General features: G+C 43.1%; 1 protein-coding gene across 4 annotated transcripts in view; it reads left to right on the top strand.

Moving 5' to 3' along the window:
- GFI1 (growth factor independent 1 transcriptional repressor) overlaps nt 1-3,919 on the top strand; it is a 38,625-nt gene extending 34,706 nt beyond the window's left edge. For all 4 annotated transcript variants that reach the window (XM_081008748.1, XM_081008749.1, XM_081008751.1 and 1 more), the window contains exon 8: nt 2,296-3,919. In XM_081008748.1, the coding sequence (XP_080864874.1) occupies nt 2,296-2,474 (179 nt within the window). In that variant the 3' untranslated portion in view covers nt 2,475-3,919. The remainder of the gene's footprint in view (nt 1-2,295) is intronic.
- The last annotated feature ends 10,277 nt before the right edge of the window (nt 3,920-14,196 follow it).

Below are 14,196 nucleotides of genomic sequence, written 5' to 3'. Positions count from 1 at the left end.
ACCATTATGGTTAGTGGCCATTGAGAGCCTTATTCACCATGAATACGCTTAATCCCTTTTTAAGAATGTCTACGTTGGTCCAGCACTACATCTTGTGGTAGCAAACTCTACTATTCAACAATTTAGCTTCATCAGATAATCCCCATTCTAGTACTTTTCAGAGAGGGAGAAAATGGTCTCTCTGTTCACCGTCCTGCCTGTCACTCACAGTTTTTCTAGGCTAAAAAACCCCAAACCTGTTTCTCCTAGGGAAGTTGCTCCAGCCCCCTGATACTTTGGCTGCTCTTTTCCAGCTCTAAAATATCAGCTGTACACTGTATTATAAGAGTGGTTGCACCATAGTTTTGTGTAAAGGCATTGTGTAGGTGGTTCCATCGTATCCTAATGATTCCCAACATGGAATCTGCCTTTTTCACAGCAGTACCACACTGGATCAACATTTTCATTTGGCCACCCACCACAAATGCAAGATCTCTTTTCACTCAGTGCCAGCTTAAATCCCATTGACGTATATATGAAATAAGGATTTCTGCATGACTTCGCACTTGCTTAAATTGCCATTTTAATGTCCATTCACCCAGTTCTGAGACAGCCTTTTGTTCCAAAGCTTTATGTCATTCTGTATGGCTGATGTGAAAAAACGCCGCATATTACACCTTGGAAAATGCAATTCATGGTCACTGCTGTTGTGAGTTTCCATGTGCAATCTGATTGCAAGAGCGTCACTGATATTGTCCATCTCCGCATTGCTAACTCCATTCTCCACCCATGTCCTGCCCCATTTTTGTGAACTTTTATTGGTTTTTAGAAACCAATTGCTTGTCATGGTTTCAAAGTGCGCTAGTCTACTCCACTTATTTTGAGCGTGTGTTGATGGAAAACTAGATGCCCCTCAGCAAAACCTCGCAACGTGTAAGAACAAATGGCTGCACAATTATTTCCCCAGGAAGCGTGACCATTAACATTTCAGAGACAGGGAAGGAGGCAGTGAAAGAAAAAGGCCTTCTGTGGTTAGGACGAGGGCAGCGCCCGGATTTTAAAATCAGGTTCTTCCACTTTCCAGACATGCATACTGGCTTAGTGAGCAATGAGGGCCACTCTCTGTGTGCATGTTTGGGAGAGGAAATTATTTGTGCAATTGGAAATAGAAACGAACGATCCGACTGCATCGAGACTGGGGCTACTGAAATGCTCTTTTCATCTGAAGAGGAGGTGAGCAATGAAGAACGAGCTGCTTAGGGGAAGAGGGTGGAAATCTTCTCCTCCAAAGGTTTTCAAGGGAACTCTGATCAGTAGTTTGCCAAGGATGCTTTAGGGAAGAAAAGGATAGCTTCCTAAGTCTGAGAGCTGAGATCCGCATTGAGCTGGCTGTTTAGGGGCTGCACCCTCTGACATCATTGCCAAGCTCTGAGTTACCTGAAAGGGTAATGTGAGAGCTCCCTTGTCTTCTTCTTCCAGTTGTGCCTTGTCAGAGAGTGGCTGGTACTTGTCCTAAACTAGGGCGATTAAAATCAGCACAAAACTTGAGAAGGATCTTAAGGATGCTATCCTAGGGTTGCCATATTTCAAAAAGTAAAAACCAGGGCACCCCGAAAGTTGTTCAGCTTTTTTTAGACAAACCCCAAAGTTGTTGAGTTGAAGATTTGTTTATTTTTTTGTTTCTTTACAAAAACACGATTCTCCAATTGACTTGCCTAAGATCCAGTACAAAGCGCTGCCTTTTGGAAATTCACCTCCAGATGTCTGCCTTTTGAAATCCTAGGAATGTCCAGACATATGGCAGCCCTATGCTATCCTTAGTATTTATTCCGAGTCACCCACTCGTATTGGATATCTGGGGGTGCCATTTTCTTTATATATATAATTTTTTATTAGTTTTTTTAACATATCATTTTCAACAGTAATTAAACATACTTTTACATCTTATTCAAATTTTTGACTTCCATCAATCCTGTCTGAAAATTTTCCAATCTAATCTCTCAGTATGCATTTCTTATCTTCCCTATTACATTTCAAACTCATAACCAATATCTCTAGCTTTTCCTATTTTGTAACACTTCGTATATTTCTCCTTACAAAACTCCTTGTAGTCCTACTAGCGTAATTTGTTGATTACAGTTGCTCTTCAAATAATTCATATACTTCTTCCAATCTTCTGTAAATCTCTGGTCCCGCAGGTTTCGAATCCTTCCTGTCATTTTGTCCAATTCTGCATTTTCTATTGGACTTTTCAAGCTGGTTTGTTAAGGGTGCTACGTTGTTGTAACTTTGTGCCCATCCTTTTGTAATCCGCAGGTGAGAAGCCCCACAAGTGCCAGGTGTGCGGCAAAGCCTTCAGCCAGAGTTCCAACCTCATCACCCATAGTCGGAAGCACACGGGCTTCAAGCCCTTTGGCTGCGATCTGTGTGGCAAAGGCTTCCAGAGAAAAGTGGATTTGCGGAGGCACCGAGAGACGCAACATGGTCTGAAATGAGAGCCATGCAGAATCTGGGCGGGGAGGGGGAGGGAACCCAGGGAACCCCCAAAAACACTATGTCAACAGACTTTTCCTCCTCCCTTGGTGGGCTGCCCTCTTCCTGCCCCTGCCTCTCTTGTCTGGCCACTTCCTGCCATGTTCTCACTAAACAGGAAGCCAGAGCAGACTGGCCAGCATTTTGTAGAACTTCACCGAAAGGTCTTGGAATGAAAATGGAACGCCAAGGCTGAAGTAAGGTGGGGTGAAGTCTTTTTTCCCCACTCTGTGTCTCTTCCTTTAAAATTAAACACTGGAAAAATAACATGCGCACCCCACCGCCTTAAAGCCCCCAAAGTCTTTGTATACATAAGCTACTGGTGCCTATGAACCAGAAAGTCCTTTAAAAAATGAATTTCCCTGCTAACCTTTGATTTCCTGAAAGTTATTTTTTATCTGGGAAATCTAAACTACCTGAGTTTACATGGTCAACACACTGAGCAGCTTGACAAAGGAGAGAGAGTGACTGTATTTGATTTTCTACCGTTTAACAACTTGCGACTGGTTTTCATCGATTAATTGGACCTGGACCCTCAAGGTCCTGCCTTTTTCAGAGTTTATAGAGCTCCTATTAGGCAGCTTCCTAGGATTGCTCCCAGCTAACTGGTCCTAGGCTCCAAATTTAAGAGTATTGAATTGTGGCCCGATACATTTTTCCAACTGAGGGAAAGAACCCCTTGTCTACTTCAGCCAACCTTGCCTAGTCCTGGTTGAGAATGCCTGAATAAGTTGGAGGTCAGCATTTAGATGTTGTGCAGAGTCCGGCATTCCCCACATGCTGCCCATATGTGTTTCACCAAGATATCATCTCTAATTTTTAGTCTTCGTTGCACACCCAGGCCAAGTGTTAATCTCCAGTAGCTCCCTTCACGCCAGGGATTTGCAACTTTTAGGACAACACAATGCTCCTATCCAAGAATTTCAGTCTACCTACTTTATGTCCTGGTTTTTTTGTAGTGCATGTATGGCTTTTCCTTTGCACCTGTTGGGAAGAGCCAATAAGAAAGAGCCTTATTATTAAAAATTGTTGAAGAGGGCAGAAATAAGGGATGAGGACAGATTTTTGCTTTTAAATGTCATTGGCATTCTGTGATTAGATAACCAGTAGGTGAGAAATAGCTGAGGAGCTCCTGTTACTCTGGACTGAATATTTAGGTTATATGCTCTCAGATGGTCTCATGCCTGGAAGGACCCATGAATTAGTATCAGTTTGTTATAGTATGAATTTGCCTTAACTAATCCTGTGCATACCTCATTGTGGGCGGGGGTGGGGGAAGAATCTGTTTTTACTTTATAGATAGGATTGTAAATGCCTTTATTTAGATTTTACAGTGTGTCTTATGTTCATTGATGCATATTTATTGGAATAATGTTTTAAATTAATAAAGTCCCGAGGATCCTCAGAAGCAGTATTTATTTCAACAGGACGTATTAACCAAACCAGAGGTGGGATTCTAGTTGAATTTACTTGGAAATCGGGTCCACAAATCAATGGAGTTATTTTCCCCAACGGTGTAGGAATTACAGCAAATCAGTTAACAAAGCTCGCTGTACGATCAGACAAAAAACAAGACAGAACACTGAAGCTTGGAGGAAGACAGACAAAGCGCAAATCAGCCAAAAAGGTGTCACTTTAAGGCCACACTTTGACAGGCATATTCATGTCAAATCAGTGCCAGAGTTGGAATCCTATCAGCCTGTGCACCATATATATATATATATATATATATATATATATATATATATATATATACACACACACCAATATAGTGCCAAACAGTACAAAGGTATGGACAGCTGCACTGCAAAACAATCTGATTCCCCCACAGCAGTGCCCTCCTCCTCGACAATGCAGTCACTGCCTGGACAGGAGTTTATATTGCACATGATACAAAAAAATAATAATCAGCCAGCACGGTCTTGACTGAGCAGGATCATAGATAAGCAGATTCTTTTTCTAGGGTGCAACCTGATACACGCCTATTCAGAAGCAAGTCCCGTTGGCTTCAGTAGGGGCTTACTCTCTGGTAAATTGGTGTAGGGTTGCAGTCTTTTGATCTCCTCCGCAAGCTGTGCGAATGTAACCTACGTGGCAATTATACAGGCTTAGAGAGCATGCGAAGGAAGCTATTTCATCATATTACCAGGATGTGACACATTTTTTGAGAACGAGAAAAGAGACCTAAAGAAGCACAGGGTTCAGAGAAGGGCTGGATTTACACCCACACTTTTGACTTTCTTTGGCTTAGCATGTGGAAAGCTCAGAGAAATGAATGCTGAGTTGTTTAGGACTGGGGATGATCACTGGTCACACCTAAGAGGAGACGGTCAAGTTCAGGGATGCAGACCTGTGGCCCCCAGATTTAGCTGGAATATAATGCCCATCATCCCTGGCCATTGGCACTGCTGACCAGGACAGATGGGAACTGCAGTCCAATAATATCTGGTTGCCCACCTGCGGCCTAGCTCATTTCATTCCTAGCAGAACCTCTAGGCGTTTCTTTGTTTTGTTTTGTTTTAAATCATGATGAATAATTAGCAGTTCTGAATTTAGTGTAATAAATCCATTTAACTAGGAGAGTCTGAATAGTCCCACCTTGCTCGTTCAAGACATAGTTCATTTTTATAATAGATCTGGGCTTCCCAAACTTGGGTCTTTAGCTGTTTTTGGACTACAATTCCTATCATCCTTGACCACTGGTTCTGCTAGCTAGGGATGATGGGAGTTGTAGTCCAAAAACAGCTAGAGACCCAAGTTTGCGAAACCCTGTGATAGGTTGCCAAAGTATCAGGCTTGGAGTGTTGAAATGGGGTTCTGTTAACTGGGATAGCCAGGAGATCTTGTGTGAAGTAATAACCAGGGACTGTGCAACATCAGGTGCTAAGTAGACCAGCAGACAGAGAGCAGTATCAAGACAGTTCCTGCCTTCAGACTTACAATCCAAAAGACAAGGCACATGAGAGAAAAAGAAAGCTTCTGGTTCTGTAATAATAAAGTTATACCATTGTGTGTGTTTTTTTAAAAAATGCCTGGGAGTTCTGTGGGAGATGGAATATTTCAATGTGCCCAGCTTGTGGAAAGCTAGCCTGTCAGGGATCTAAGTCTAGCCTGCCCTCTAGTCCCCCACGACAGGTTAGTGCGAATAAGTTTTCCTGATGTGAAATATTCACTCCCATCACCTCCCTAGGCATTCTGAAACAGTACACTTTCAGGAGGGCCATACTATAAGATTCCTCTAAATATGGGGCTTTGAACACACATAACTCCTGCCCCCAGGTCTTGGAGCTGTACACTCAGGATATCCACAAAACCAGCACAGGTTTTCTGCATTTGGAGGGCAGTACGGATAGTCAACTCAACATAAAGGAAAATGCAACAAAATCCTATTCCAGGCATAGGCAAATTCGGCCCTCCAGCTGTTTCAGGACTACAACTCCCATCATCCCTAGCTAACAGGACCAATGGTCAGGGATGATGGGAATTGTAGTCCCAAAACAGCCGGAGGGCTGAATTTGCCCATGCCTGTGACCTATTCAAACCACCTGCTCCTTTCTTGCTATAATTCTGCACTTCCAGTTGTGTTGTCCTAAGGCACTAAATGACATGGTTCTCCTTTTGAGAACTATGGCTGCCTCGTTCTGTAGGGGCTTGGGATGAAAACTGGTGTTCACACTGTTACTGATAAAAAAATTGTTTAAATAAAGGTCCTTCTCTACATGAAAACCTCCAGCTGTCTGCAAGCTCTGGCTACATGGCTTGTCAGAATGTGCCACACTCCTAAAGGAAAAGTTTATGGATTTAGGATGGACAAATCTGTCAATTTTCCATTTCTCATTTTTGCAGTCTCAAGTTCAGTTCTCCAGCTATCTGCACAAGTCTGCCTTTTGATATAAATTTCACCAGCATTTAAAAAACACATTTATCTTAATAAACACATTTTTATACAACTCTGCCTGATAAGACACTGTCTTTTTGCAAGCTATTTCCCCAAATATAATACATTTTATATATCATTTTCATGAATATATGCATTTCAATACATACTTTCCCCTATCACACACACACAAACACTTTATTTGGTTGGAAAACTGCACCAAAAAATTCAGAGAAGTGCAGCTGTGTTTTGGAACATACTGTATAGTGTTTAGGAAAGTTTGAATTAGGTAGGTTTGCATTAAAATCTTAACCACACCAAACACCTAGTGTGGATTCAGGTCAACACTCTCTCTGTGCCCCCAAATATTAAAGTCCATGATGTGAGACATTTTAAAAATTGAATTCATGTGGTAACCTTTCAATGCAATTATGGCACATGGTCACTTTTTTCGCCACTTTTGGATGTAGTTTACTGGGTCATCTCTTTGCAATGCAGGTGAGTATCTCTATTTTCATTGTTTATTAAAAGAATTTATGTATTGCCCTTTCGTGTGGAAATACCAAACAAACAAAACGAAAAGGAAACCCCAGCAAAACAACACAATAAGACCAAGTCAACAAAACAATGTTAAAACCTCAATCACAACAGAACTACGTTGAAATATCAGCTGCAGTTAAGCAGGAGGAATGTTAGAAGTCGGTATTATTGCACCCTGACAGGCAAAAATAAGTCACACGCAAAACTGCTGTTTAAAAATAACCTTTTTGCAGTGAAAAACGGTGCTGGGGTGGGAAATATCGTAATAATCTAGGCAGGTAGGAATCAGAACAAATTATTGAGGCTGTTACAGTGTGAAATTTGAAGATTGCAAATATCTTCCTTAATGTTATTACTTGGTTGCATTAAAAATGCATCGCCTATATTATGTGACTCATTATTCATGAAGCGGGTTCCATACCTTTTGTCTGCCAGAGTAACTGAAGGAAAAGGTAAGAGGAGACAACGGCTGTGCACACCTTTATGTCTCTCACTGAATTTTTTATGGCCCCTCCAGCTAGCCAGTTGGTGAAGCTCTGTGGCCACACAAGAGTGGAAAAGCAGAGCTATCTCAGAAAGACTAACCCTTTCAGGAGCTAATTTGAGCTTGTGTTCATTCACGCCAGCGGTGATTAAATTACCTATCGAGTGTGCTCAGCTATCATGATTCAGGGCACGGGAGAACAAGGTGGATTTCACCTGATTGATTTGAAACGCGCGAGATGGGATGGGGAAGGGGAGGAACAGAAGAGCGGAGGGAAAGAATGGGCAACAAAGAAACCACCCCCTGCTTGCCGATGTTATCATTTGATCCTGACAGAAAATGGAATGATTATTTATTTTGCTAGCGTTAAAATTTTTCATTCCCCACTCCACCCCCACACTTCCTCCAAGGAGCTCTGGATGGCTCCTGCCCCTTCCCCTTGCTTCCCCACCAGAATAACCCTGTGAGGTAGGTTAGGTCAGACCATGAGTAGGCAAACTAAGGCCCGGGGGCCAGATACGGCCCAATCGCCTTCTAAATCTGGCCCACAGACTGTCCGGGAATCAGCGTGTTTTTACATGAGTAGAATGTGTCCTTTTATTTAAAATGCATCTCTGGGTTATTTGTGGGGCATAGGAATTCGTTCATCCCCCCCGCCAAAAAATATAGTCCGGCCCCCCACAAGGTCTGAGGGACAGTGGACTGGCCCCCTGCTGAAAAAGTTTGCTGACCCCTGGGTCAGACTGACAGACACCCAACAAGCTTTTTATAGCTGAGTCAGGATCTGAACCCAGGTCTCCTGGCTCACTGGTACAACTGGGGAATTTCAGACTCCAGACTTAACGGTCTTACAGGAGATGGGGCCTATTTAGATGGCAATGGGTGTATTGCTTTACTTTAAAATGTGTTATGGCAGCCTTAAGAACCTAAGAAGAGCCTGTTGGATCTGGGGAATGGCCCATCTTGTGAAGCATCCTGTACAACTATAATCTCTGACCCTTGGTCATGTTGGATGTCTGGGGCTGATGGGGCTTAGAGGCCAATACCATCTAGATCAGTGTTTTTCAAACTCGGGTCTAACCAGCTGTTTTTGGACTGCAGTTCCCGTCATCCCTGACCACTGGTCCTGCTAACTAGGGATGATGGGAGTTGTAGTCCAAAAACAGCGGGAAACCCAAGTTTGGGAAACGCTGATCTATCTAGAGGATGGTGAGTATTCAGAGAAGCATGTGGCCACAATAATCCATAATGAATTGGGTAAAAATGTTTAAAAGTACTTTAAAAAAACAACAACCAGAGTCCTTTTCGTTGGGGATAATTTAGACAGAAATTCCCAGGTGTCCAAAAAGGTTATTTATGTGTGCCACTACTGCAGCCCGTGTTTTGTTAGCCCCAAAATGGAAAACGAGCTAGGTCCCAACTAAAGAAGAATGGCAACTTAAGCTGATGGACTAAGTGAACCTTGTGGACTTAACATATAGAATAAGAGAACAAGAAGGACATACGTTTAGAGAAGATTGGAAAATGTTTACTGAATATATGTGGGGGAATTGTGTACGCTTGAAAACTTTGGCAGCATTAAGGTAAATTCAGCAGTGTAAATAAGTTTTGATGGATGCAAAAATGGAATACGGAATGGTTTAGTTTATGTAAAATATGCAGGGATATATGATATGCAAAATGAACCATGGAAACAGAAGAAGGGAAGTTGTTGATATTTTAAAGTTGTTTAAATGAATATTCTAAATTGTAAAACAGAAAATTTAATAGGGTCTTATCATAGGACATTTCTAGCCCTGCTCCAGAACCTGGAGCTGATCCAGAATGAGCCACATGCTTCTCTGTTTGTCCATACGAAACATGTGGCTCGTTCTGGATCAGCTCCAGGTTCTGGAGCAGGGCTAGAAATGTCCTATGATGGGACCTTGTCCCGGCCTTGCCCACATTGGTGCTCTCCTGTCCACTTTCATGGCCAGTGTCCACCCAACCTTTAACCAGTAGGAAGTGGCGGCCTCAGGGAGTGGGTGGGGAGTAGCTCCAAGGAGGATACAGCTATGTATGAAAGACATACAACTTGCCCTGCACCCCCTTAGTTGTCCTGCTGCCATCCCATACAATAGAGGACACAGCCACAGTTCAAGTAAGATTCAACCACCGCTCCAGTTAGCTTCTGAGAGCCAGTGTGGTATAGTGGTTAGGAGTGGTAGCCTCGTAATCTGGTGAACCGGGTTCGCATCTCTGCTCCTCCACATGCAGCTGCTGGGTGACCTTGGGCTAGTCACACTTCTTTGAAGTCTCTCAGCCTCACTCACCTCACAGAGTGTTTGTTGTGGGGGAGGAAGGGAAAGGAGAATGTTAGCCGCTTTGAGACTCCTTTGGGTAGTGATAAAGCAGGATATCAAATCCAAACTCTTCTTCCCAAATGTGTACACGTCACCTTCTACTTTCTGCAGGCAGCAGTATGCCATGATTTTCCCCTGCTCCTGGCCACGGGCACATTTGGCAGCAGCAGCAGCTAGATGTGGAAAGCCACCTGCCATTTTAATTTCCCCAAACACCACAGCAGCAACACTGTTGTCAGGTATTCCAGGGGACTGAGGGAATATTTAAACGGTGAGCGGCTTCTCAGTCAGCGCTACCAAGCCCTCAGGTGCACAGGGTTCCAGCCTGCTTAATGGATCCTACTGGATCCCTCAACCTTTGTCGTCCGAGGTTGTGGGTGCTGCCAACTGGTAGTTGGGCAGAAAGTCAACAGAAGTTAAGTCACTGCCCCACTCATGTCCCTGAAGGCATGCTTCTACTCTCTTCCATATAAGGGATAACTAAAGTGATGGCTGAATGGACACCGCTGCGGTTGGCCAGAATTTGCCTTTCACTCTTGGTGCTGGGTTGCCCGGGTTATCCGAGACACCTGGATACCAGTGATCAGCCTTCCAAGAGTTGCGTTGTTTTTTATTATTATTACTGAAGCGCACCTGCAGGGGGCTGTGAAACTGATAAGACCAGCAGCAGCATGGGAGAGGGGGTGCAGAACCCGCCAGTCAAAATCAGGCCCTCTCAGCTGGCTTCCCAACCACATGGGAAAGGCAAATTTATTTCATTTTTATTTTTGAAAATAAGCCTGCATCCCCTGGCATCTCATCTAGTTTGGACTCCAGTTCATCTGATCAATTTTTATTACACCTGTTCGTTATATGCATATAAATGCCACGGAGAGCAAATAGGAAGCTGGGGGTGGTTGTGGAAGCCTGAATCTATAAAAACGTCAGGCACACATCTAGCAGGGATATTTACTGCCCATTGCTTGACAAAGATTAACTTGGTGTTGGCCATAAAATCTTTCAGTAAAAAAATTAAGAAAGGGAGCACTTTCAGGGGGGAACTGCCCCAGCATTCTGATAATTAGTTTCTTCTGTACAATGAAAAGAAAGGCAAGGAGGGCACCTGGAAATTAAAAGAACCTGTTAACGTTTGGGTTTTAATCTCCATTTTTGCTCCCTGGGTAGCATGCACAAGATACAGAACTGGAAATAAGACAGCAGGCAACATTCCCTTCATATATGGTTTGAAATTCACACAAAGCAGCTGAACAAATGACAGAAAAACACACACACCACCCAACACCTGTGTGGTTTTGATGTTGGTCAGTGTCCATTTTTCACCTTAACTGCTACTTCTATGCCCTCATCCTGCTCTGCCTTTTTCCCACACTCTTGTTACAGGGTTGCCAACTTGAACAAAATATTGGAGGGGTGGGCAGGTAAGCCCTGACTCACATAATCAATCACAAGATGCACCAATTGAATGGCAGTGTCCATCAGCTTTTTTGCGGGGGCTGGCCCTCTCTCAAAACAACAACAACAATTGGGGTGTGTGTGTGAAGGGACCTCGGTCCCTAGGATTTGACTCCTATGTGTTGCTAAATCCAATTGTCTAAGGTGACTGACAAGGTTTCCTTTATAGTTGCCCACTATGTCTTCATGTCAGATATAGGCCTGATTTCACACATCACGTTAAACCAAACCATGGTTTAGCGTGAAGACATGAGCATGCGTTATCATGTTAGCTTGCCACAGCAGCTATGTTGGATAGCTCATCTGGTAGAACATGAGACTCTTAATCTAGAGGGAGAAGGAGGGGAAGTTCCATTGTGCAAGTGGCAATCCTTTAACTAGCTGACCTACTGCATGGGATACCATTGCCCAGAGTTTCCAAATCATTACAGACTTGTATATATACAGAAGCAATGTACACAGGTTAATACATTAGCAGGGTTTTAAGATTACTTGTGGGACATGGGTGGTGCTGTGGGTTAAACCACAGAGCCTAGGACTTGCCGATCAGAAGGTTGCGGTTTGAATCCCTGCGACGGGGTGAGCTCCGTTGCTCGGTCTCAGCTCCTGCCCACCTAGCAGTTCGAAAGCATGTGAAAGTGCAAGTAGATAAATAGGTACCGCTCCGGCAGGAAGGTAAACGGTATTTCCGTGCACTGCTCTGGTTCGCCAGAAGCGGCTTAGTCATGCTGGCCACATGACCCGGAAGCTGTATGCCCGCTCCCTCGGCCAATAAAGCGAGATGAGCGCCGCAACCCCAGAGTCGGTCATGACTGGACCTAATGGTCAGGGGTCCCTTTACCTTTACCTTTAAGATTACTTGTGATTTTATTATGAATGGATAATAGGCGATTTAAATATGTTACAAATTTAACAATGGACACACAGTATCTTGATAATTAATAGAACCAAGGAAGGGATTAGAGGGAAGTCCATTTGTTTTTTGTTTTTGTTTGTATTGTTGTTGTTTTTTATTTTTGTTATTTTTGGAAAATCAATAAAATGTTATATAAAGATTTAATAGATTCAAACTTAGTCATGTTCCCAGTTGAGAGACGTCTGAAGGGTTATCATCAGGTATAGCACACCAGCTCACTGAATGAAATATTTAAAATGATTGTGCAGTGTTTGTCCTTTGAATATTTATTCAGAAGAAACACCTTGAATTCAGTGGGACTTTACTGTATCATGCAGGCACATGCTTTCCAGCACCCAGTGCCTGTGCATGGTACAGACACCAAAACCAGTTGTGAAGTCCTGGTGTGTCCCCCCCCCCCCTTTTACTTAGAACAGAGGATGTGCTGGTTTAGCACTTCCTGTCCTGGCGGTGCCAATTCACAGGTCAGACCTGTGCTACACAACTTATGACTCACCTCGCTGAGTGCAAATCATCAAGCTTCCTTTCAAAAGCTCCCTGTTTTTGCAGCTCTAGGCAGGTGTCAAGAGGTAGACATTTACAGGGGCCCCAATACATGGCTAGTGCCCATGGAAGCCGGTCCATTACGGTGAATGAGGCCCTGCTCCACCAACTTCAGTCTGTAACCCAGTTCAGTAGTTCCGGCTTGAGCAGAAATAAACAGCCTTTAGAAAAGTCTCCTAGCTTAAATTATACTTGTAGATGACACTGAAAGAGTCTTAAGAAAACCTGTCACGAGGAATTGTCAGCCATGTGCGGTAAATCACATTCTGTGAAAGAGTTTCTCAAACATGACACATCAAATGGACATTCAAAAGGCAAAAGGATAGAAGCCCAAATGAAAGCACAACACACCATTCACAAAACAGAGAAATGCACTAATACCTATTTGGGTGGAATGTGGGTCAATAATAAAGCCAGTGATCAGATGCTAAAGGAAAAGAGCAGTGAGGAGTAAGAATGGGGGGAAAATCTGATTCGGTTCACATTTGCAGGTGATGCTGCTAAGTTCACTTTCTGAAACAATAAACAAACCAATACACAGCCATTTCTCGAATTTGGTACTTTGCAACGTTGTTCTACACTACAGTCAAGTAATATGTACAAAAATGCATATACTGAAGAGTGAATTAAGTAGGGCAAACTGTACAAATGCATCTCTTAGTGAAAATAATATGCACAAATGCATCATGCAAGACAAAGTCACTTTGCAAGAATGTGCATATTAGGCAAAACTGCAGAAGAAGGTTTATCATTAGGAGAAATTTATGGTAAAATGGAAATGAGAGCCACTTAAAAAAAACAAAACTGTAACGTGATGTGGAGAACTGAGTTTAGAAGTGGAAAATTTAGAACCTGTGAGAAACCAAAACGGATAGATTCAGCCACCCCTGGAGAGAGGCAATGCACAGAATCCAGTGGGTTTAGAAGAAAAGGTGACGCGAGGGCAGCAAAACAAAAAGGCAATGGGCAACGGCTGCATCCCATCCTCTTTGAAGCGTAGTGATGCAACTCAGATTGGGGAAGAAACCATGGAGGAAATACATGTTCTTAGAACATCTCACCGTTGGGCTGGAATCAAAGGAGAGGTGGCAAACGGACGACGAAGCAATCACGCTATCTTTACCGGCCACAAAATCAATCTAGAGATTGCTAAACCTGTAAGGAAACGGAGTGCTGAGGACACCTAAACTGTCTTGCCACCGCAAATTGGCTCACAACAGAGAGAAATTGCATGGGATGGAAAATCACACAGGAAATAAAGGAAGGTGTTGGTGAGGAAAGAGAACAGCCCAGTCTCTGCAGGCTGAGCTAACAGGGAAAATTCAGGCCAAGAGAAAAAGCACTCCCCCCCCTTTAAGGAATTACAGGCAAAAATGATTAAATGATATTATTACTTCCAATGCTAATTAATGCAACTGTTAGGCTTGAAAAGCTCTTCTTTTGAATATTTCCCCCAGAATTAACAGAAACTTCAAAGTTTAGCGAATGTGCAACATAGGATGGTCCTTGGGTATAAAATACTTGATTGCTA

This window comes from Podarcis pityusensis, assembly GCF_964106645.2.
Source record: "Podarcis pityusensis genome assembly, chromosome: 6".
NCBI lineage: Eukaryota > Metazoa > Chordata > Lepidosauria > Squamata > Lacertidae > Podarcis > Podarcis pityusensis.
This window is presented reverse-complemented; position numbering and strand designations above follow the sequence as displayed.